Here is a 26,298-nt window from a genome sequence, read left to right as displayed (position 1 = left end):
AAACTCTGACAATAAGCTCGACAATAAATAACGTGACCAATGGCCATCGGTTAGCATGGTGCATTGTACATGGGGACTTGCAATGGGCTCGCATCGGTGTGTAGGTTGGTATGTGTGCGTGTGTACGTGTGCGGTATCTGCAGGGGCGCCGCTGCGTCGCCAGCGCTCCGAGAGTGCGCGACAGTCCAACACGAGCGGTCGCGTGGTACGCGTCTCCTGTACTCTCGCCGCGTATCACGCTTATCCGTTACGCGCGATTGACGTACGGTTGACATTCGGCTCGCGATCGGGGTTACCCACTGTGTCCGAGCAACGTGAACATAGGCGCTGTGTCCTGCTGAGCGGTGCGCGATGCCGGAGCACTCGCCGAGGAGATACAGCATTGTTTCGCGCCAATTATTGTTAACCTCCCCGCGGCGGTTCTACGGTTGATCCCCCCCTCCCCCGCCTCCGCTCGATATCGATCCGCGCTTCGATTTTCCGCGCCGATCGACGAAATCGAGAGTCGCGCGCGGTACAGTTTTATTACTTCGCTTTCGAAGCAACGTCGTCGGGAAGAGGAGTCACGCGAACGGACGAGTTGACGAGGATCGTCCGCAGCGTTCTATCACGACGGTTATAACACGATTTAAATTCGTCGCGGCCTGAAACTCTCGGATCGCGCACGCGTGTTATTAACCGGCGCATCACGTTCGGTTATTCGTCAAAGTGTTACGAATGATGCTTGGTGCACGCGACGAATCTATTAGTGTTCTCGGATGGTGATCGGAGCTCTTGATCGACATAGGGACGAAATAATGCCACAATGAATATTCCGATCGTGGCAGGGGACATCGTCGACGATGGCGGCTTCAACCGGCCGCGATTCGTTCGGGTAAGTTGATATGTATATTACTACGCTGTATTTCTACCGAATTTCACGGTCTCGTGATTTTGAATTAGCAAAGCTATCGCGCGCCTTTGAACGCCTCAAGGATGATCGTTAAATTTCGCTTTTTACGGCGCGAAATTAATCCGTCGTGGAAATTCTGCGGATGTGATGACCCATGGTGCGTGTCTATATATTTTCATCGATCTGCCGGATGATCGCTGTCAAAGACCCGTGTTTCACTTTCACTTTCGTTTCTATGTAACGATGCATTCAGGGTCGCATTTACCGCTAAACGCTACCGTCTGTTACTGAAATCAATTTTGCCTGCGTTTCCTTAATACGGCGTATTTAGCGATAATTATATCCGATATTTAAGATAAAAATAAACGCGAGTCTGTTGAACGCGAGGAAGAAAAGGCAATTTACCTATGGAAAGTAGAAAATAAGTTTAATGTAATTTTGCAATTTAACGCAAAATGAATATCAGACAACCACGACAATAAAGTGAAGAGAAAAATTTTAAGAAGTTGAAAATTGATTCGTAACACTACGTTCATAAATAATGAGCATTTTTCGAGCACAGATGCGATATCACTGTGCAAAGAAACGTACGACATATTAAACACACGTGCGTTGCATGTATATCTTTAAGTTTCATCGCGACGAACATCCGAATAGAGTTATATTATATAGTATAAAACTCGTGGTCACACATAATAATTCCAAACCATAAACAGCAAATTTAACAAACTAATAATGAAAAATTATAAATTATCTTGTTGAAAAAATGAGCATTCTTCTCATTTTCTTAAATTTTTTTTTATATACTTCATATAACATTTTTCTCCGAAATAAAATATTCTGGATATTTTTTGTTTTTAACATACACAAAAGGATAATATTTTATAAAAGTCAAAAATTACTTTGAAATAAGAATCTTGTGCGTGAAATTATGTACTTTTTTTTCTTGTATTATTTAACGAATCGTCAGGAAACGTAAACAAAGTAACATTGTGTCTGATAATACGCGAAAAAACAGCTGCTCCAAATATAATTTTTTTTCTTGAAATGTTTTTATTTGTTTGTAAATACGAGAGAATATATGATAAAATTAGCGAAAGTAATGCGGATATTTCTTTTATTATTTCTTGTCGGATATTACGTATATTTTATATACGAAATACACACTTAAACTGTATAAATAAATCGCGAAATATCAAATGCAGTCGCATGTTTTGAATCTAAAGGAAATTCTAAGAAAGTTCTATGAAACTACGATATACTATTACTGTTATCATCGTGGAAAAAAGATAACGACACCTGCCATTGAAATAGCTACAACGTCGAGCTGAAACGTTTTATATCAACCATAGTCATTAATTATTTTACATTAGAATGTTATTTTTAATTTACACATTATTGTGTTCATTGAATGTCTCGCACTATTGAATATTTAGTAAAAATATTTTCTATAAAAATTGGAATTTGATGATTTAATTTATAGATATGAGAATATATGTCCAAGTTTAAGACTGTTTCATCGCACATATAATAAGCGTTCGTTAAACTTAATTTATGCATAATGTATACGTTCAGAAAGCTGTGCTAATTTGCTTAATTTTCAAACAGATAAAGGAATAATTTTCACAATAAATTTTTGTATCTTGATAAGAATAGGGGAACGTGTTGTGTTTTTTATACACTGCGGCTCTTGCATGCTTAGGCTTCATCCAATTCACGTAATTGCTTTAACAAGATGTACATCGTGAAATAGCACGTGTCTGCCATTGTTATCCCGCCTTCATAAGAATGCGTGTCTTCCCACTCGACTTCTAAATACAAGCGATAAAATCGTACTCGTGTAAACGTAATTACTTTTCGATTAAATACCAATTTTGATAGCAATAGAAATTCTCGTTTAGTTTGAGCTTTTTAAATTCCAACATATACTCAAAACTGAAATTGTCGTTTAAATTTTAGGTCGCTATTTCTCAATTGAAAAATTATAGACCAATTTTTTTTATAAATTTTTCTTTTGTTGGAATCTATAAATATTTATTCTATATAAATAGAACGTGATAATATTATCAAGATAGTCTGAGCTTTTTAAATTCCAACATATACTCAAAACTGAAATTGTCGTTTAAATTTTAGGTCGCTATTTCTCAATTGAAAAATTATAGACCAATATTTTTTATAAATTTTTTTTTGTTAGAATCTATAAATTTATTCTATATAAATAGAAAGTGATAATATTATCAAGATAAAATCCAAGAAATATTAAACATTGTTTTGCCAAAAAATTGTTGATTATCTGGCAATATAGCAGGATTCATATTTATTGTGATATTTTGTTGCTAATTAAGCTAATTAAATATAAAATTATAAATCGCCTTAATCATAAAATACGAACAAATTATTCTTATTTAAGCAAATATAAAATAATAGAGTCTCTTATATGCCATGGTGATCTATATGTGAATACCACATCATTATAAATTGTAATCTTTCTCTTCACGGAACTTACGTCATATTTACGTCATAAAAAATAAATTGAAAAACTTTGCGGCGCGGGAAACGGTTATAAGTAATATTCTAGTGGTAAATTCCATAGATATACATTAGTGACGCATTTACTGAACAAGTGCTTACTGATATTAAGATGTGAAATGTACTATCGCGCATCCAAGCGACGTTATCTGTGTCACCATGAGAGACACCACGATAGAGATTCTTCTTAGAAACATAACACAAGTTGCATTGCTTGTAGAACAAACTTTCTCACGCAAAGTATCATAATTTCATTATCTATTTAAATTATAAATTTTTAAAAGAATTTTTTCATATTTTTTAATAGCTTTTTATATTTCTTTTAATATAATTTAGTCAACTATGCAAACAAAAGTATCTGTAAGCGTATCTTTTGCAAATCATACAAATAATTATAAACCATCACTCGAGCGTTAAAAAATTATTTTTATCAGAAAGAAACATTTTCCTCCCTCCCAAAAAACGCGTTTGCAAATTTTTTCTTTCATAATAAAAATTATCGTAACATACTTACACTCGACTACGAAAATAGAAGTATCACGAATGAAAGGGTTAAATGTCGCTCGCATATCTGCTAAATGCGCACGAAGGCAAAACGATGTAACGTTCACCTCGCGGTTAGCCTCGTTCGAAAGTGGAGTAACGCGCGCAAGGTCGACGGCGACCAGCCGGCCGGCCGCGTGTCTCGCTTACGTACGTCGCTTCGTGTTCTCGGATCGCGTCGCACAACAGTGAACGTGCCCGCGTTGTCACCGCTCTGTCATCGTATTGAGAAAAACGGGAGCAAATTTTCGCGCTACCTCCGACCGCGATCGAAATACGCCTCCGTCCTTTGCCACGCGCGCGCCGTATCTTAGCCTACCGTACCGGAAGTCGCGAGATGCGTAACGTACACCTGTTTTCTTTTTTCCTATCTCTCATATCTATCATACGTGTAATACTCTTCTGCTCTAAACAAACATTTTAATTTGATTACATAATTTTAATTGAGCTATCAATATGTATATACAAATAATTAGATAGTTGGAATATTCTTTTAATTATATATTTATATTTATATTTGCATATATATATGCAGATATAAATATAAATATTATTATTTTAATATTACAACAATATTATTTAAATTAATAAATATGAATTATTGTCATACATCTGATTTTATAATAAGTCATAGGTTTTGTCTCTTTCTCTTTTTCTTCTTCTCTCATAGAATTTTTAATTTCCTATAAGATGGTATAGTTATTATGTTTTCTATTTACTATACTGTAATCGAATAGATGTATTAATTAAAGTTATTACTACTGTTACTTTTCCTACTTATTATGCTATACAATTGTATAGATATATCTGTTAATCAGAATATTACGTTTAAATATCTGAATTTTTCCGCATTTAAATTTCGGATCCTTTGATCTCTTAATTTTTGTTTTTGTAAGAAACTATTTACTTTATATATTCACAAGTTTTATTACTTATTAGTATCACAAGTGATATAAGAATATAAAGAAATCGTTAGGTACGTTAACATACCAATTTTTCCGTATTATAAGGATATAAATAGAGGAATACAACGTGGAATTGCATTGCGGTACACGAGTAAATTCTAGTTATCCATGAAATCATCCACGACCTATGGAATTCTCGAAATGTAGTTTGCATCGAGGAATCTGCGGTATGAGTTGCTTCATCATGCTACGAATATAGAAACAGACGTAAGAAATAACCCTTTCTTATCCAAGAAAATAAGTATGTAATCAGAAATTTATAATCAAATGATTCATATAATATACATTTATATTATTCGAATCTTATCTCAGCAAGAAGATAATAACTTTTATATTGTGCTTACAGAGATTACATTCTTTGAATAAATATTTTATTTAAAATTTTATTACAACAGGATCATGTTGGAATAAAATTAAATGTAAAAGATTGAAAATTGAAAAGGATTACTCACAATCGCGTGTACAGGTTGATATTGCCTAGAGAGAAAGACCGGCTAGGGCACGTTCTTTGTTATCTGGCGCCTGCCGTATGTTGTCGTCTGGCACCAAGTCATCAATGGGGCAAGGGACGCGTCGCGGCTGCAATTACAAATCGATGAGCTGGCACGTGCTTCCCCTGAACAAGTGACTAACATGTTCCTCGAGGGCTAATCTAAAATCTGTCGTATTCAGCTGTATTTCCTTTTCCTTGCAATTTTATTTTGCCTCTTTTTTTTCCTTTATAGTCTGAACGTATAAAGGATAACGAGGTAAAAATCATGTAAGGACGTTAAACCACGTATAACAATTTAACCCGCTACTTCGATTTTATCCTATATTTTGCTGTATGTATTTATTATATATATGCAGCGCTAAAATGAAAGAATAGAAATTCAGTAAAGTTAGAATTTAGATAAAAATTCGTGGCTCAAAAATTTTAGGCATTACAAACTTTGATACACCTTTTTATGGCAAACATTAAAAAATGAAATTGTAATAATTAATTATTATACTTTTATAAAATTAATAATATTATTTATTAGTATTATATTTCTGAAAATTTAGATGTCGTATTTTTTGTTGATATATATGCAGAATGTTTAAAAATTTGTAATGTTCTTTGATTCATACTTTTATATATCGCTGGTTTTGTTTATTACAAGACAATATACGGTGAGTAGAATAGAAAGCAAGACGACGTACGACACTCGATTGAGCGCTTTAATAACGTATGCCAGCGGTGTGCTCGCGTGAGTCACGCTGGCGCAGCTGTCGCCCCTTCCGGTGCTCCCAAACGACGGAGAAGCTGCTTCTTTGCGTTTTCCTCTTCCTCGGTTGATGCCGCACAAGCAATGGGTCTTGCGTGAGTCACGTCACACTGCGTAATCGCACGCGTCGTCGACACGCGGTGCGTTTTCGTGCCTCCAAATGCAAAACACGATTCGCGTCGTGGTCACTTGTTAACCTTGCCACGGTGCTCGATTTTATTGCATACTTAAGATCCTCGAAAACAACGACGTTATGTCATTAACGGAAGTCAATAGACAGCGGTTTCTATCCGGCATGCAATTGAAACTGAAATCATTGTTGAATCTTTTAAACATTTTTGATTAAAGTTACAATTTTTATGATTATAATATCATATTTATAAAATATAAAGTATTCAATTTTGTTCATTATATTTAATCAGTTCATTCGTTTTTTTAGAGAAAGATTTGATTTATTACCAGTTTGAGTTTGATAACGTGCCAAAAAAATTATCAATATATCTATACATTATTGATATCAACTTTTGTAGGTAACATAAGAAATATATTAGATAACTATGATCGCGACTGATAACTATATCGAGTTAACTATGACACTTATGTCTAAAATTGGGTTTTTTAATGAATATTTTTATTTGTAGCCGGGAAAGATGAGTGACCATTATAAATTAGCTATACCGCTATAAATGAGCAATAGACACGCTTCATATAAAAAGAAATGAAATCGTGCACAGGTGCACTCGTTTGCATGCATCGCGTTAAACTACCATAACGCGGGATTGCTGATACGAAAAAATATAATAATCACGCAGCGCGTCGTAAATTGCAATTCGATCTCGACGTCGAGCGTGATATTTCAGCATCGTGCAAATCGTCATTTAGAGCGCGTTCGAGTTTTATGCACGAATATATTTCATTGTTTTACCAGACAGGTGGAAATCAATCGATTCTTTCGCAATCGATTACATAATATGAAAACGGGGTAAGCATTTTTTTTCGAAAGGCAAAAATTTTTACGATTTTGATATTCGCCGAATCTTATAATCCACGTCCCATTAACGGATGACAGAAAAATCGCTGTTTCCGTGCCTACCTGTGTGTTCGTCCGAGTGAATTAATCATCGCGAGCGCCTTTCTCTCATCACCGTTCTTTCAGTAGCGACGTCGGCTTTCCATCACGCGACTTTCGATTTGCAACGTTGAATAGATTTTACATTTTGCATTCTCCAAATTTATGTCCGTTTTAAACCGCATAATTTCCATGTAAATCGTGAAGGTGTGTCGTAATCGGAAACCCAACCCCGGATGCAAATGAAAGTTTGATTGTTGCCATTGATGCTCACTAACACATAACGAATTCAGCCCACGAATAAATAAACTTGCATTATTGTAAAAATGAGAAAATTTTAGTAAATTACAATTTAATTAATAATACGAAATTAAATAAGAGAAATTAAAGACACTTAGATGTTAAGTTAAAATCATATATATAGTAAGACATTTAATCAATTTAATTGAAGTATATTACTAGCTATATATTTAATTAAAGTATATATTTTAATAAACTTATATATAATTAATTAAAATGATATTAATTACTGATATTTTACGTAGCAATTTGTTTCTTTTCACAAACAGATTTGGCACTAAAATTCTAAGTTATTCTGGCTTCGTAATACATATATAAAGTGATGACATTCTAGTCTCGTCAGCTTGAAATATCGAAGTGCAAATACTTCTACAGAACTACCTCTGAAGAAAAGGTCTTGCAACCATCTGTTGCATCCAACTCAATCATCACAGCGGTTGAATAAATATGCGAGATCGCAAACTTGTGTAACTAAAAAGTAGAATTTGTTACAAAGTCTTCTGAGTATTATTTGAATAAATAATGCGAAACGGAGCATTGTTCGTTATAAAAATGATTATTTAGCATTTTATGCATAATAAAATTATGAATAATAAATATTTATTATTTGTTTTCATTATGAAAGAAGAATTATTAATTATACATTTAATTATACATTTCAATATTTTCGAATATGTTGGCCATATCTTTGTCTAAAATTATTCTAAGATCTCTCTGTAATTTCAAGAATAGTTCACGTTCACATGACATTTGCAATCATGATAATGTAACACTAACAAGGAATATGTATTTTTATCATGACTCTGATTAGTACCATATGATGAAAAGATAGCAATAAAAAAATAGCATTATCACCATATACTTTTCTACGAGAACATATCATTATATTATTCTCCAGTGTCACAAAAACGTTAATTTGAGAGTTTAACCCTTGGGTATTACTTTTGGTAATTAAATCTTACTATGAACATAATTTCAATGTGTAGTAAAATATTATAATATTATAATATTTTACATTTAGTTACCAGGAATAGTTTTCGATGATTAGCAAAAAAAAAAATATTTGGTTATATTAGTATTTAGCTCACTGACAATGAGAGAAATTTTCCATAATGAAACTCTGCGGTTGACATTTAATGCAAAAAAAAAAAAAAAATCATCATATAATCTTCATAATAATTTATCTCATAACAACAGAAAATTACATTGTGTCAACAATTGGGACTACTTTGCTGAACAACATAATGATCGATATTTTAACGAAAATTGAGATTTGCTTAGTTTTATGACTTTCTAATTATTGTAATAATAAAAAATAAATATTACAATAAATTAATTTTTTCTATCGATAAAATTGATTAGTTTCTAATAATTATATTTTCTGAGATGATTATTAAAGGTAAACAAATATCTCTCGCACATATCTCTTGTTTTTAATAATTTTATACGTATAACCTTATAAAAAAATTTGTAATAATATTATTAATATTTATCACATATATGAAACATAGTAGTATTATGTAATTACATCAATGAAGCTCTTAATTATTTTTATAAATGATAATTTAAGAAAACGATATAAAGTTTACGATAGAAAAAATATTTATTATAATTTTCATAAAAAGATATGATATTAGATAACGTTTTCTATGAAATAGCCAAATTATCTTAGTACATACAAAATCACACGTATGTATTGACCACAATTTCTTTCAAGGATGTCGAAAGTTTGGGAAGATTTCTGACATGAAGAAATTTACCATAATCTCGCGGTATATTTCCCCTTCCCTCTTCCTCCTCCTTATACCATGGATGTTCCACGGTAGGCCGCATAGCAGACCCATCCTCACGATCGGGCCCCATCCCTACTCCTTTTTCTGCTCACCCTTTCTTTTTTCCCTTTCGCCGAACGATGCCGACCACAACCGATCCCAGCCGAGCTCTAGGTTGCCGCTGATAGATCGTCGTCTACGTCGATCGGAAAGTCGCGTACGCCATCGCGTCGATCGGATCGTTGAGTTCCAACGCGCTTTAAAATTCCGAAATATTTTGAAACTTCCTCAATTTCGTCCTTGCGACGACAAGATGTCCGTTCTCCATGTCCGACATTCTGTTCTCCAACGCGAGTTCTCCAGTTTCCTCTAGTTCTCCGAATGCTACACGAAAAGAAAAAACACCGCTGCTGTCTTCCGTTCGGTAACGCTCTTACATCTTTGGGATATCGCGACTATTAGCGCGTAGACAGTGCGCGATTTTCATTGTTCGCGGGAGCTTTCGTGAATCGTCGGAGTATCTCGCGGATTAAGTATTCGCCGAATATCGGTACTCGTCGAGAAGAGCCGCTCGCACTTCCGGTCGACCGTGCGAACGACGCGACCGCGAGCACTCCACGGAAACCCCCGCGGCAACGCTCCAGAGATATCTGACGAGTACGACGACGACGAAGAGGCAGTCGCGTGTCACTCCTATCTCGCGAAGGGATACGCGAGAAAGTGCGCGAAGAAGCGGTTTGGGAAGGCAAGGACACGGATCGAACGGTGAACTCGGATAATCGCGGTTCGCCCTGGCGAACGGACGCGCGAACGATGCTGATACTTCCGGATATAAAACTTCAGGTAAAAATCATCGCTTCGTAAAATTGCTACAGACGTTCAGAAGATTAATCGAAGATCTAGAATCTTCTAGATGTCTTTTTGACGTTCTTTAGATATTTGTAACGTTTGGAAGTATTAGTCCTTGTAAAAAACATATAAATTAATATGAATTGAAAAAGATTAATATTTGTGTAAAATCGAGCATCTATAATCTTCGAAAACAATATTGTATAGTCATAAACTCATTTTTCAATTTATCATTATTTCCCATAAATTATGAAAACTAAAAAATTTCAAATTTAATATATATATATATATATATATATATATATATACCGAAAATATATATTAGAAATCTATAACTTTCACAAAATGAAACTTTATCACCTCTTTAATTCACTAGAGTACCTTGTGGATTTGAAAGCACTCGCGAACGGTTCGCAGGATGAACAATCCTAACGTTCGTGACAATTGGAGTCATTAATTGTTATATACTCCGAAAGAGAAAGTGGAATGAAGTTCTTTACAATGAAGCAAAACAAACGCTCGTTACGAAAAAAATCCGAAACTCAAGATTCTATAATAAAAAGTCTAATGATTTGAAACTCGTATCTTTACAAAAACATTTTAAATATATATTCTTATATAAAAAATAAAAAAACTTATGTGAAACATTCGAGCTCATTTAGAGTTCATAATGCTCAATAATTTTACAACGTGAATACATAATCTTTATTTTTACAAATATAATTTTAAAACAGTTTAGAGAATAAACTTCTCAGGTTTATTTAAGTTGTTATAATCAGCTGATTCGTATAAAACGCCGAGTTGTTTATATTGGTTGAGTGATTATACCCGGATACGTACATTTTAAATTAAATTATATGCGAATAACAATGGTACGAATTAGGACGAATTGCGGAACACGCGGGATCTAACAGAACCAACCTTTACCACTAGCGAGTTAAATGCGCGCTCAGTGCATCCTCAGTGCATACAATTCCCCGGACGTATTACAGGTATACGCACCTACATATACACTCTCTTTCGCCATACATTGCCTTTCTCCCTTGGCTTCTTCTCGTGTGGTAATATGTCGAGCATGCGATGATCACGAAGGACACGATAGCCTTGAAGATGTCTAAAACATGACATTTCTAATTAGATCGAGGTATAAATCGACACGATAGTGTCCTCCCCGCCCCATGATAAATCATCTTCCTTTTTCTCCGCTTTTATAATCGCGAATTCTTAAGACGGATTCGAATTCTGATTAATCGATTGATATTTATGATTTCGCAATTTAAAGTTTAGATATTAATTGGCAAAATAATCGATATCCGATTTAAATCGTTGCTTAAGGATTGTTGATGATCGTAATTATTAATAAATAGCTATAAATAGAGCTAAAAAAAGTTATAAAGAATGATAATGATTCATTTGTTATTGAACGCATTGTCGATGCAGAAATTACGATTCAAGTAGATTCTCGATTCGTGAAATATTGCCATGCGATATATGCGTATGGACGAATACACCTCGTATTTTTTCCACCGTGATCTCGATATACTTCGAGGCGGCGAAGTAAATCGCGCACTCGACCAGCCGGGCATTTCCAACTCCAGTACTACGTAATTTCAATTACGGCGTATAGCCGGTGTTTAATACAACTTGGGAGTCATCGACCGAATAAAAATGCGCGTGAAACGCCTCGACGCGGAGCAACGACGCGGCGCTTGTCGGATGTACTTGGTTGCGTTTCCTGCTGCGTGCCGCTCAGTATCGGCTTCTGTTACGCCACGTTAAGACGAGCACGAAGGGCGACGCCCTTGCTGGCAGATTAGCGAATTGAACGAGCAGGTATTTCAATACTCTGCCATCTTACTGTATTGACCGGGGGGAGGAGGGGGAGGGGGGAGGTATTTTTTATACTTGAAGTAAGATTTTTTTCGCGCGCGATTATAAGAGAGTCTGAAAGAAAATCATATTTGCAATTTTCAACAGAAGGACAGAACTAAGTATATATTTTATTAATGATATTGATTTTATCATTTATATTTATATTTTTTTATATTATTTGCTAATTGACATTATTGATATATCATTATGAAATTTTTCAAAGTTTTAATATGATAAAGTAATAAACGAAGTGAGGCAAATATACAACTTTTCAATCAAGTATTGCAAATATGAAAGCAGAACTATGAGATTGATCGATGTACGGGGACATCTCGAGAAAAATGACATGTTCTTGAAAATCAGGATGTCTAGTCATCAGGAATAACGAAGGATGAACGCTGACAAACAAGCGTGATAATTGCCAGTTGTAAAATTTTAATGTTTACCAGACCATAACCAGCTTTTATCATATATGTAGATAGAGCCCAAGGTCCTGAATATATAAAAATCTTAAACACACCGGACAGCCCGACAATTTATCTTCTTTAAGAAACTTGATTAAATCGCAACATTGAAAAGAGGACATTAATTTTATAAATTTCATATTGATATATAATTAATATCTATATATTAATAGAATATATTACAAATATATAAAACAAATGTAATTTAAGTCCCGTGAAATTTTGCCCCGCAAATAATCGTGCTCTTGCTACCGGAAGAGGAAAGTGGGTCCCAATCAGAAACGCGTGCACAATTAGACATTCCTGCCATACATGCGGTAAAAGTAGTTATTCGTTCAGCACAGTATGCGGCCAGGGAAAACCGCTGTGGAATCTGGCTCTGCCTGTAATATATTATCCCGTCACGACTTTACCGGAAAATGCAGGATTTTAGCTATGTCATACCTAATCATGCCTTCGACTTTCCCCTTTATACGTGATATTAAAACTCGTACAAATATTGATTTTTTAAAAATATTTTAAGAATAAAATACAGCGAAGTTATTCTTGTAAAAAGAAATTTTAAATTATCATCAAATAAGTGTTGCATATATTAATATATGTACTTTGTCGAGAGTATGCATAATAAATATATCCTGTTTGATCGTTTATTTTCTTGAAATATATTCGTGTAGTGTGGATTCATAAATTTCAGCAAGTTTACCGTCGTTATTGCCATATTTTATGTGCCACGTGTAATATTTCCACAGGAATTGATGATCTCTTAATGTGATAATTTAATTATTAATGTATGTACATATTATATTAAAAAAATAATCGCCGTAGCCACATATGACTGCATTGGAAATGAGAAGATTGAATAAAGCGGCGACATGAGGTCGATAGGCGTGAACCTCAGAATTACGATGTATAATCGCTCGTTTCCCACTGCGGTGCGCGACGTTGGCGACAGGTGCGTGTTACGAGGCCGCGTAAAATGTGGACGTATCTTATTTCCCGTTCGTCTTCGTCTTCTTCTGGGTCCGTTCGACTACGTCTATGGTATTCGAAAGGGTGGGGATCATTCGCGGCAAATACCGTTACCGAGCTCCTTCTGCGCGATCCCAGCATCTCCTTGCACTCTGAGTACCTGGACCACAAGCGGGATTGCACTAGTCTGCAATCGCTTCCTTTCGGATTTCCTCCCTTTGTTATGGTTTTTATTTAATTTTCTTATTCTTCCTTTCACGAAAATAATGAAATTACTCCACACTAATATCAACACCTGTATCATTACAATTGCGATCAATATCATGAATAATTATCGTTAAAATAAAGTGCATATAAAATTTATGCTTATTTATTTATTAAAATACTTGTGAATTTCGCAAATTGGCGTAAAATTTTTTATATGGAGATTATATTTTAGGCATTTTGGACACAGTGAGATGAATAATTCTATAATGATACGATAGTTTTTTTTATCTATTTCTCTAAAAAATATATGTTTTATATAAGAAAGGTTTTTACTTAAACAAACGACGATATTATTTATCAGAATAATATACACAAATCTAGAAAAATTTATGATATAAAATTTTCATAATAAAAAATGATAAGAGGAAAATGATATACATAAATGGAAAAAATTCATACTAAAATACTAAATTGTCTGTTTTCAAGTCTTACTGTATGCGTAACATATTACGTATTATGCATCTTCAATAACGATGTAAGCTAAAAATTTTTGCTTTCTAAAATATCTGATTTACATTATTTTACAAATGAGTAACTCGTATAATAGCGCATATCGACGACTGAGGAAAGCTGAAGAGAGAAAAGAGGGAGACGTTCGTTTAAAAATAAACTTAAAATCGCATTAGCAAACGAGAATGCGGGCCATCGACCGCGTGAAAATCCCGTATGTCGAGGTGTATCGCGACTAATAACTATATATACGACCATGTCAAGAGAGAGAAGAGCCTTATCACCTATATCGGCGCCTCATCGTGCCGCTTTTACGGGCGTGCGTTTCGTCGAAATCATGCGTATATGTGTGACCGTGAATGCGTACGAGGAGGATCGCGGCGAAATGGGGAAAAAAAAATCATCGTTATAGCCATCCCCACTATATTATTTACAGAGTTTCTCTCCTTTCACCGAGCGTCGGAGTGCGTCTGCGGGACCCATATTCCGGCGACCTCACCTCTCGCGATTAGTCGCCGGGAAGATACGACAGTGGCCGGCCACGAGTCGACGAGTTGCAAACAAAGAATTGGGAGAATAGATCGCCGAACACGTTTCGCCAAAATCGGGTTAAAAGTCATCACAATTAAGTGTGAACAGTTTACTTGCGACGATTGACTTGGGTAAAACATAATACACGTAATATAATAATAATTATAATATAATTTACAAATTTCGAATATACATTCATATTTTCCCGTGACAGATGCGTTTCGGTAACTGTTGGAAAAAAAAAAACGCTACGTTAAATTCCCGTGTAGTTCCGTTAAAAATTACGGTGGTTAAGCGTAAACACACCGTGATGCCGTTTGACCGTGAGATCGTCAACGTGGAAGATAATAAATCATAATATCATTCATGATTCTCAAATATACTGTTTTCTACGATAGATTTATTTGCTAATCGCCGACAACGCTGCATCACAAATTACGTAAATTACCATTAAAGAGCATGATCGTTAAATGCCATCTTATTTGTTCGCGATGCATAGTGCATATCAAATAAATAATAAAAGAAACGCGCGTTTGCGTATAAAATATATTGAACACACATTTTTCGAATAACACTTTTTATTTCATAAATTCACTGGACGAGGTCGTTTATCGAGGTCGTATAAATCAAGCGTTGACAAATTAGGGACATTGGGTATTTGTACGCGACCTACGTGTCGAACATGGGCGGTATTATGTAATAATGAGTTTCTTAAGGCACACGCGCGGGACTGTTGTCTTAAAATTCTTAAAAAAATGAGAGCGGGGACGTTACGGTTTTAGAAAATTATAAAGATTTAATATTTAAATTGAATTTCTCCTGTTTTAATTTTGCACATAACAACATACATTACAAAGTATTGATTTTTATTTTAGTATTGAGTTTTACATACGATTTATTCATATATTGTATTGGTCCATTTAGATTGCAATACTAAATAATAATTTGCATATCTTATATATTCACAGTCATATTACTTTATTTACTATATTATCACATTTAAAAATTATCTATTTATAATAACTGTCTTACTATAAATAAATAATATTATTTAATGATGTAATAAAAAAGTTCTTTTTTATTGCATAATTGCATATTTTGATAATGTGTTTAGTAAAAGTTATTATTTATATATAGTATATTTATTATAATATGTATCTAGTGATTGATTGTTGCTAGGGATGATTTCTACATATGACAAAAGAATAATATCTAAATTATTATTTTATAAGCAATCTCTAAAAAGAAACGTTTGATATTATATCATTATATCACGGTGATGATGTTTTAATGAAACATTATCCGCGCGGACTCCGAAATTTAATTGAACATTCCGTAACTGATACGTGCGGGTTTTTAACGATTCAGCTGTTTCACGATGGAAGTTGCTCTTTACGCACGGACGCTCAATGTCGATTTATATAGTTCATCGATACCAATTCCGATCGGCCTCGTCTTCGATTCGCTTGGCAAACAGTTACGCGACCGACCAGCTACTGGGCCGCAAGGTTTAATAACGCGCGAGTTACGGTAGATTTAGCGCGCGATAACATCCGTCAAAGTCGTTAACGTCGCATATGCATCCGCGCCGCGACATATCCAGTGTCTTGAAACTCTTGAATTTCCTTTCGATTGAAGATTGTTCGATAGTTCGAATTAACGATCAATTCTTTCTCAATGAAGATTCGATGGGACAAATTTCTTTCGTGATTAAACTTTTTTTTTTCTTTTTGGTATGAATACGTAGAGCGAGATCGATATAATCGATCAAATTAATTGATCAGTAAGAATAAAACAAAAACTTTATTTTATTTTATATGTTAATATGCAATTATATACATTATTATAATTCGATATCTATTGATTCAGAATTTGTTCAGCTCTTTGCATCTCTATTTCTTCTCTCTCTCTCTCTCTCTCTCTCTCTCTCTCTTTATATATATATATAAATTACAAGATCAGTATTTCTCGTTCTACAGGAAATTGTAACATCGAGTTTTTTATGATATAAATACCAATGTGTCGTAATATATTTATTTGTAATGCAGGTATAATATTTGCATACATAAAAATTGTATATTTTTTCTAAAATTACGGATATATATATATTTATGTTTAAACTACCAATATTTATATCATAAAAAATTCGATGTTACAATTTCCTGTAGAACGGGAAATATTGATCTTGTAACTTTTCTAATTTGACCGACTTAACTCTTGTATATCCTATTTAAACCATATTTTTTCCTCACAAAGTATAACATATGCCGTTGTTCTCTCGCGGTTGAACAAATTGCTATAATTGCATTAAGAAAAAGTCAGTTCATGAATTAATCAACGTAAAACATACATATATACGAAATAAAATTTAATCTGCACAGCTTATGTAACAAATATAATAAATGTTTATGCTTTTAAGTCTACATTGATACAATCAAAGGATTAGAAAAGAGAGATCGCAAAATTTTTATAAAGCAATATTTCGCCTTATCTTTGCGCAAGACAAAAAAATTATAGAAGATAATAAAACAATATCTCATTTTATCTTTACGTAAAAGAAAAAAAATAATAATTTTTTACGCGACGATCGATGCACGAACATTGTGAGACGAGTCCTTACCGCGTCCTTCTATTATGTAAAAAAGAATTCGCATAACTGACGATTCGTCTACTTGCACGATGTTATGAAATTATAATGAAGTCGCGATACGGTATTGCACACAATTCGTAACTTCAAAACTGTATCCAAGGGTAATGGAGTGTTCAGGACGCGCCTTTTGAATTTTACGTTGGTTGAGTTAAACGACAGTTATGGATAACCTATCGTTACATTCGAATCGCGCTTATCGCGTTAGCGAGATGGCTTATTAAGTAGAGTGGAACGGAATTACGGTAACGCGAACACCTAGCCCGCCGTTACATCTAAAGGCTAAACTGCTTACACTTTATGATCCTGCTCTCTATTTTTGTTACTTTCGTAATTCAACAGAGAAATGTTGACTACGCTATCATTTAATAACGTTTAATTAAAGACATTAGTACTGACTGCATAGCATTTCTCCATCTTATGCAAATCTTAGATAATTGAGGATGCAGGTGTAAAAAAAGTCTTATGTTTATTATATATATATATGTTTTTAATTAAATTAAATTATATTAATACATTATATAAATTAAATATTTAAAAAGAACGTTGCTTTAATCGAAAACAAATACTTTATTTATTTCACACTCATCACATATATTTCAATACATTTTTCGGTATAAAATTAGAGTAATATTAGAGAGTTATGATTTGCTGGATAGTTACATTAGTTATGTATCTCTATATGCATAACTAAATAACCTACTTCTCCATCCAGTATTTTCTCTGCGATCTGTAACTATTTTATAGTTTGTATTGAATTAACGAACAAGATTATGGGGTCTTATCAAAAATTTAAAATGTTAGCAGAATTTATTCTCACGTTTTCGATAAAACACAATTCGAGTTGCATTAATCTACTTTTAGCGCCTTCTTTTTGCGGAAATTTCACTGTGTGAACATTAGCCGTGTCATCACATAATACATCTTTTCAAAGAAAAAGAAAGAAGAGAAGAGAGAAGAGAGAGCCGTGTTTTATTTAAGATGATAAGACACGACTATAGATTGACGAGCATCGTGCCATATCGTTTCGGCGACGCAAATCATTTGCACTTAAATTTATGCGACGTATAACATTTGTGGTAAACCGCATTTTTATTGCATTTTTGTAGTGAAAGCAAGTACATACGGTCAAGTGGACCTTAGTATCACACTGCGCATTCATTTAGCTTAAATTATACAAAAAAAAAGAAAGAAAAATAAATTACATCAAGATTTTTTACTTTAATCTTTCGCACAATAATCGCATTCTGCGAGATGATAAATGCATGCTAAATTGCGATGATGATTTCCGAAAGAATTTGTATTTCTTTTGGAAGAAGCTAAAGTATTCTCTATTTTAATATCGCTTTTGAAATTATAAATTATGTAACTCTTTTGCATCTTCTTGACAAGTTCAATGCTGCCGCATTTTTTAGACCAGTAAAATGTACTCGATAGGATAAAAGGATAAAGCCAAATGTGGAATAACCGGCAAACTAAACCGGCTTATTATTTTTCTAGATAAATAGGCGATACAGAAGTAATATTCGTTTCCTTTTTAATTAATAATGTGATACCGAGTTTTTTTAAAAATAGAAATTGATTGCACTAATTAACTGCTTTTTAACTTCTAGCATTTTCAAAGAACTATAGAGAATATAAGAAGAGAAACTATATAAATACAATATATTTATAACCCAGTGTCAATAAAAAATTCTGTTAGAATAACTTGACATTAAGTAAGGAATATTTGCTTACCGCGTTAATGAAAAATTTATTTTGCAAGCCTTTAATTAGCTGTAATAAAAAATATGGCCGTAATACTTTGCTCCAAAATTCCCACAAGGGAAAGATTACCTCCAAATTTGCTAAAATATATAAACTTTTTATTATTTGATATAAACATTACAAAATTCTATAATAATGAAGCGCGAAGATTACTAATCGGCACATCAATTCAAATTTCATACATCAGATTTTCTGGATGTCTCATCTTCTTCATATTCCATTTCGTTGACGTAATAATAGTCGGCCACTAGGAAATACCGTATCTTTGCCCGCGTCTCAGAACAGTATCTCCGATGGTACGATCGAGATTACTGAATAAATCAGCGCATTCGCGATCATGCTGAAGTGGGTGCACTACTGCCCGTTACCGAGAGATCGTGCGATCGCGTCCTCGGATGCGAAGATGGTCGTTCCGGGCGAGACCACGAGGGACGAGAAGGACGGGAGAAGGGCGACCGACAGAAGAAAGGATAGCGGTGGCACGGTGCGGAGTGCGCGAAATGCGAGAATCACCACGCCGGACTCTATCATGAGGAGATGCTTCCGGTTCGGGGTAAGGAGCAAAGGAAGTCGAACTTGACAGTCGGCTGCACACGGCGGTCTCGAGGTCGACGTGGCTTCTTCCGACGAGTAATCTCTGCGTGTTAACAGCCATGAAACCGTATTTTTTTCTATTTTTTTTTTTTTCTTTCGCTTTGTACAATGGCAGATTGATTGTTTTGGCATCCTTAAGTATTATATTTACTAAGCGTTTATTCTCTGAATCTCTGTGAATGTCTGTTTATGCAATCATCTTTTATATATATATAGTTTCAAATCTTGATATAAGAAATAAACTCCTATAATATGTATATTAATTTTGTGATATCCTGGTATTAATTATCAGGTAATATATTAATTTTTATGATCTATGTTGTGCATAATCTGAAATAACTTCTTTTAAAAGATATTACATTGGATGATATCAAAGGCATGACCATCTCATAATCTTTTTTATAACTATAAATAATTATCATAAATGTGTAATTATAAATTGTATTCTATCATATTTCTTCTTTCTGTATGTATGTGTGTTATGTAGGAAATTAAATTAGTATTAAAAATGGGGGGGTTTATTTAAATGTGGCAAATAAGTATATTCGAATGAAGATGTGCTGCTATATTTATAATATGAATTAATTAATCATGGATCGATGTTTTTTTAATATTATACTCTTACGTGTAATATAAACAGAAGGATATAATTGAATGAATGATCAGGATATATTAACTTTAATTGATGTTGGAACCCCTAAATATAAGATACTCTCGATAAATATCATCGAAAAAAATCTTTCTAGAATTTTTGTGTGGAATTTACATCATATATTTCAATATAGACCTAACAAAGAAAATTTTCTATTCTCACCTAAAGACTGGTTTAAACTATGATCTGAAAAAAAAAAGACTAGATAATCGCTGGGCAGAGTTAGGTTGATCAAGGTGATTAGCGGAACTGGTCTTTATCGTTGCGGCAATCCTTGCGGATTATGTGATTACGGGCCATATATGATGCGTCGAAGGTATCGCTAACTATGCGTTTCATGGTTCGCAGGGTTCGGATCCGAGGGTAGCGACCTGCAGAGGAAAGCTGCAAAACAAGCGGAGTAAGCTCAACCAAGAGATCAACAAGGAGCTGCGGCTACGAGCAGGTGCCGAGAATCTTTTCAAGTAAGTGTTCTTACGCATATCTCTTAAATAACTTATATTAATATTTGATTGTTTAAATATTTATACGTAATTTTATAATTGTATAAATGTAATTATTATATTAAATAAATGTAATTGAATATAGTAAAAATGCAAAACGCGTGAGCACGGGCGTTCCATGATTTATATAATTTTAAAAAATATCCCACACAACACAAAACCATCGGATGTCTTTTTAATAGCAGATTCTCTGGGCAATTCGGAATAAATTTTTTCTTAATAAAAAATGTCTGCTCACTGCTCACTGTTCACATCTCCCGGGTAAATATTGCGTTAAACAGAGCAACGAGATACAGTATCAGTATCTCCCGATACTTGTCGCGATTGCGTTGAAAAGGAATTTGACAGAGCGTCTCACACACTACTACATTACTGTTCATGTATCGCCGTACGAATGATAACAAGACCGTAACATATAAACAATATAAACATAAACAATAGAGCGCTATACGTCGCCAAGGCCAATATTATGTTATTGATAATTCGCTGCCGAAATATTTTACGTACTATGACATATATATATATATATATATGCGAAATATTAAATTATATATATATTTTAATTTTTATTGATCAATTATTTATTAAACGATTGATGTATCACGGAGCTTATCATTATATTAATTACTCGGACTTACGATTTGATTGTTTTGCTTCACGTTTTTAATCAGACTTATATTTAGATCGTTGGAAAGTGTTAAATGATAAAGCATCGCGGACAAAGTAAGATTTGATTCTATGTCGTATTAAGGAAATAAGTATTGTCTCTAAAAATCGTAACAAAACAAAATAATTTATAATTTGATTTTCTATTACTTCGATTCTTACTTGATTAAATGAATAAATTATGACGAAATATACGCTTTGAAACCTATTGTAATATACATGTATATATGATTGCGATATGTATGTATGTATTTACATATTATTTATTAATGTTAATTAATTATTAATTATATTATGATAACAAATAATTTTCCGATACTGATCGCGATCGCGTTTAGAAAAGGAATTGGACGGAGCGTCTCGCACTTACTTTCCTGCTCAAGTGTTGTCACGCGAATGATAACAGAATCGAGGCACGTAAACATTAGCGCGCTATATGTCGCAAAAACCGAGCACCGCGTGTTATTATTATTTTGATATGGAAACATTTTACGTACTGTAACGATATACTATACTATATGCGCGCATGACGATTATTTACTAATATATATTTATACATATTAAGAACAAATAAAATACAATTATACACATTTAAAAAACTATCTTCTTCAAAACTGTCAAAATAACTTTTGCGCTCAGACAACCGCTAACACAACGAAACATGCGATGATTAACCAATTTTTTGAAACGTAAAACCTCCGTTAACGCAGCAGAAAGTACAATTATAAACAAATTTATTCATATTGCCTCGATATTTTTGCTATGAAAAAATCACCGCCAAATTACGCAAAGAATCTGCTATTAGAAGGGTTATTCAGTTATTTTGGGACACCCTGTATACAAATTCTAAATAAAATCCTAAATTAATAATCACAGTTACGATCATACAAATAAAAAATGTCATATAAAATGAGATTTTACTGTACACTGTATGTACTGTTTTACTATAGACTTACACTGTACAACTAAAAATAGATAACGCATTTACATTTGCATTTACTTTTTGTTAATTTCGTTACAGGGCAACTACAAACAGAAAACTGAAGGAGACCGTCGCTTTGGAACTAAGCTTCGTCAATTCAAATCTGCAGCTGTTGAAAGAACAGCTCGCCGAATTAAACAGCTCAGTGGAATTGTATCAAAATGTCGACGGGTAAGTTTAGCGAGAATTATGAGCTTTACTGACATATATAACGAGATGTAGATATTCCATCGAACTGTTTCTTCTTTCAGCATTGAGCCTATTATGCCGATGATACCACTGGGACTGAAAGAAACCAAAGATATCGACTTTCAGGATCCGTTCAAGGTAAGTCCTGATTCAACGCGATGATCAATTTTCAGGATCATCGTGATACTCAATGATTATGATTTTTCGTTCGTCACAATTGTTCTTGTTATCCCTGTTTATTCGAGAGGCGGTACGTCCGGATTGTCTTCGAAATTTTCGACGTTTTTCTCTTCCTTCACGAGATCTCTCTCATTCGTTTGAGCTCGTTTCGCGGGATCTTTGGTTACCATAAGAAAATCATGAATATCCGAGGATGGACCGATCTCGAGGAAAGCTCGCCGAGATATTACAGGCGCTCGAACTGTAAGGATCTTTCTTTCGCGCTTGGATTCTTCTTTTTTCATCGATTCATCCTTTTTTACGATTGTTTTGCACGAGTTCAAGCGGGCCATATTGATCACCAAGTTTCCGGTAATTGTATTCCGTCGAACATTACTTTTCTCGACCGATACCTCGCAAGGCAGAGTCAACTGCAGAATCTTTCCTTTTATGATAACTCGCACGTAAGTCGGATTTACGTCGACGTCGACGTAAGAAGTATCTAAGTGTCTACAAATTTGAGAAAGAAATATGCGATAAGAATAGATTGAACATTCTTAGTAAGTTATGATAAATTTGTTAAAAGCACAAACAGACAAAATTATATTAATAATTATTCAGATATAATTATAGATGCATTAGAAATTGATTATTTAATCTTGAAACGCGCTGATAAATTTTTTATGAAATAAGTTGTCACAATATATATTTTTTTGCACTTATTCACCTAATTATCTATTGCATGGATATAATACATGTTGTTATTTAGCACAATGTATATTGTATTACGTCAATGACTACCTGTAAACGGAGACTTCGAGAACAACAAAGTCGGGATCATCTTCATCGTTTAACTTGAATGACACTTTCGCTTGATTTATATTATAAGCTCTTCCGTTTGGGGCAAACAATTTCAGCACGCGTTTTGGACGATCATTATTCTTATCCGAAGAGCGATTTCTCATCTCTTGTTTCTTTAAGGATCGTTCAGCGATGGCAACCCTATCTTCCGGCGTATGATAACTAGGCTGTTTCCAGAAACGTTCGTTCTCCGCTTCGTCATCCTCTTCTGTATTTGCGTTCTCGCTTCGTTCATTCTTTACATTTTCCTCTTCCTCTCCTATAGTATTCTAAAGGAGATAATGTTTGCTCTTATTTGCATTTTTCTTACTTAAATGAGCCTGCAATGTAACTGCTCACGTGCTAACAGATTGTTTAAAAAATGTTTACTCATATATATGGCTGAACTAAAAAAAAAAAAAAATTTGTAGCCTTCTTTAAAGCCTTTTGCAATTCAAATCAAACTGTTCTGAGAAACTTCTTTAATAAATTAACATAAAGATTTATGCTAATTGTTACGACCTTGTGTATTAAATGCAAGTAGAATACACTTCAATAATATTTAAATAATTATTGGATAATATAACTGATCTGTATCCAGCAATTTAATTATCGTCACGACGCCTATCACTCATACACGTCATTGAGAAAAAATTACCGTCTTTATCTCTGTCATTTCAAGTGCAGCATTACGACGTGTCCGTTCGAGTATCCTGGTTTTCTCGTAACGTCGATAACTCTCGATAACGTCGTCTCGCGCTCGCGCGTAAATCTGTAACGCCTTGATACGCTCTGATCTTTCGATCTCTTGCATGTCGAGCTCTCTCAATTGCGGCAGAATCGCCACAATGTATTGTCTGTAATATTCATAATCCGCGCACGGGTTTCCCATTAAAATCAGTTGCTCCAGATTCTCATTGCACCTAAGAGAAACACGAGATATGTGTGTTGAGTCGGCAATATATTAAGAATATTAATTATTTTTGTTTATTATTTAATTCTTAGAGAATAAATATTTAGAATAGAAGATATTTTTATACTAACTTTTTTTATTGAAAAATTTATTATATATTTNNTTATTTATTATAAATATATAATAAATTTAATATAAATAAAATGTTATGAGAGAGAATAATATTATAAATATATTATTTGTTACTTTACATATATAATTTGACAAAACATCAATGAATTGTGCTTTTCAATCAAATATATGTACATATATTGACGATAAATATTATTTATGAAACAACATACCTGAGATTTTTTACACTCTGTAAATTGCCGATGAAATTGACGGTGAGATCTAATTTCTTTAAGCTTTCTAATCCCTCCAGATTCTCGATAACCTCGATGTTATTAAGAGCCAAATTCAAGTATTCCAATCTCTTAAGCATACTCAGATTTTCTATTTTTGATATAAGATTATTCTGTAACAAGAGGATCTTGAGATGCCGGCAATGTCTATCTATTAGCTGGATTTTATCGATATTTTCTTGGTGCAAAGCTATCTCTTCCAACGTCGATATTTCACCCTCGTTGTGCTCTGAGCGTTTTCGTATTAATTCAAGGGTGATTTTTACCATTTTTATTTTTTGTTGGTTTCGAACTTTGACGAGAATTATTAATACGAGAAGAAAATTCGCAAGCACATCTCAAGAAGGAACGCGCAAACACACATTAACTGGAAAAGTCTTGTAGTTGCTATGAAGACATCGATTTAATATTGTTGGTCACGTGCTGCGATTCCATGTTCTACATGCACGTGTCACGAATTATCGATTGCCCTACGTAAACGATCTTTTTTTCTCGTTTAGGACTTTATCTTGGAGCATTATAGTGAAGATGGCGAAAACTACGAAGAAGCTATAGCAGATTTAATGGAAACTAGACAGGTATATAAATAGTATATTTTTTTTCTCATATAGTAATCATATGAATTTGTAAAAAATATCAAAAAGATCTCTTGTCCTATCTTATTTATAACAAGTAAAAATTTCTTATTGGAGGATTTTACATAAATTTTTTAATTGTCCGTCTCTAATTTTAATCATAATGATTTGAATATTATCTTAAAATGTGGACAAATTTAAGTTAAGTTTAATTTTGATAGTATATCGCAAGTATATAAATGTTAAAAAATTTCAATCCGCGCACTCATAGGCTACGAGGACACCGACTAGAGACTCTGCAGGCATCGCGTTGCTCCTGCGTTATTACAATCAGCTCTACTTCATAGAGAGGCGATTCTTTCCACCCGATAGAAGCCTCGGCATCTACTTCGAATGGTTCGATTCCTTAACAGGAGTGCCGAGTTGCCAGCGAACTGTCGCCTTTGAGAAGGCTTCGATTCTCTTTAATGCCGGTGCACTCTACACACAATTGGCTGCTAAGCAGGATCGTTTAACCGCTCGAGGACTCGATCAGGCGGTCGATGCTTTTCTGCGGGCAGCCGGTACTTTTCGGTATATCCACGAAAATTTCACGAATGCACCGAGTATGGATTTGGGTCCAGATATGTTGGAAATGCTTGTGCAACTGATGCTGGTAAATTTTTATTCTCGCCTCGTAATCAGCCAC

General features: G+C 33.9%; 2 protein-coding genes across 4 annotated transcripts in view; one reads left to right on the top strand and one right to left on the bottom strand.

Moving 5' to 3' along the window:
* Nucleotides 1–182: 182 nt before the first annotated feature.
* The window catches only part of LOC115241047 (rhophilin-2), a 29,423-nt gene continuing 3,307 nt past the window's right edge, over nt 183–26,298 (top strand). The window contains exons 1-6 of one of the 3 annotated variants that reach the window (XM_029816565.1): nt 183–874; nt 20,728–20,843; nt 22,570–22,701; nt 22,782–22,857; nt 25,536–25,613; nt 25,882–26,265. In XM_029816565.1, coding sequence (XP_029672425.1) covers nt 806–874; nt 20,728–20,843; nt 22,570–22,701; nt 22,782–22,857; nt 25,536–25,613; nt 25,882–26,265 — 855 coding nt within the window. In that variant the 5' untranslated portion in view covers nt 183–805. Of the gene's footprint in view, nt 875–9,777; nt 10,161–19,275; nt 19,687–20,727; nt 20,844–22,569; nt 22,702–22,781; nt 22,858–25,535; nt 25,614–25,881; nt 26,266–26,298 lie in introns of those variants that run through there. The other 2 variants (XM_029816566.1, XM_029816564.1) reach the window with 2 other exon arrangements.
* On the bottom strand, nt 22,871–25,520 carry LOC115241049 (protein tilB). Its single transcript, XM_029816567.1, has 4 exons — nt 24,976–25,520; nt 24,377–24,641; nt 23,680–24,008; nt 22,871–23,388 (listed from the first exon to the last, which is right to left on the bottom strand). Exons 1-4 carry the CDS (start codon nt 25,302–25,304, stop codon nt 22,956–22,958), a joined length of 1,356 nt encoding a protein of 451 aa, XP_029672427.1. The 5' UTR covers nt 25,305–25,520; the 3' UTR covers nt 22,871–22,955.

This window comes from Formica exsecta, unplaced genomic scaffold (assembly GCF_003651465.1).
Source record: "Formica exsecta isolate Colony F162 unplaced genomic scaffold, ASM365146v1 scaffold465, whole genome shotgun sequence".
NCBI lineage: Eukaryota > Metazoa > Arthropoda > Insecta > Hymenoptera > Formicidae > Formica > Formica exsecta.
Note: the sequence above shows the minus strand (reverse complement) of the source record. Positions and strands in the feature narration are given on the sequence as shown.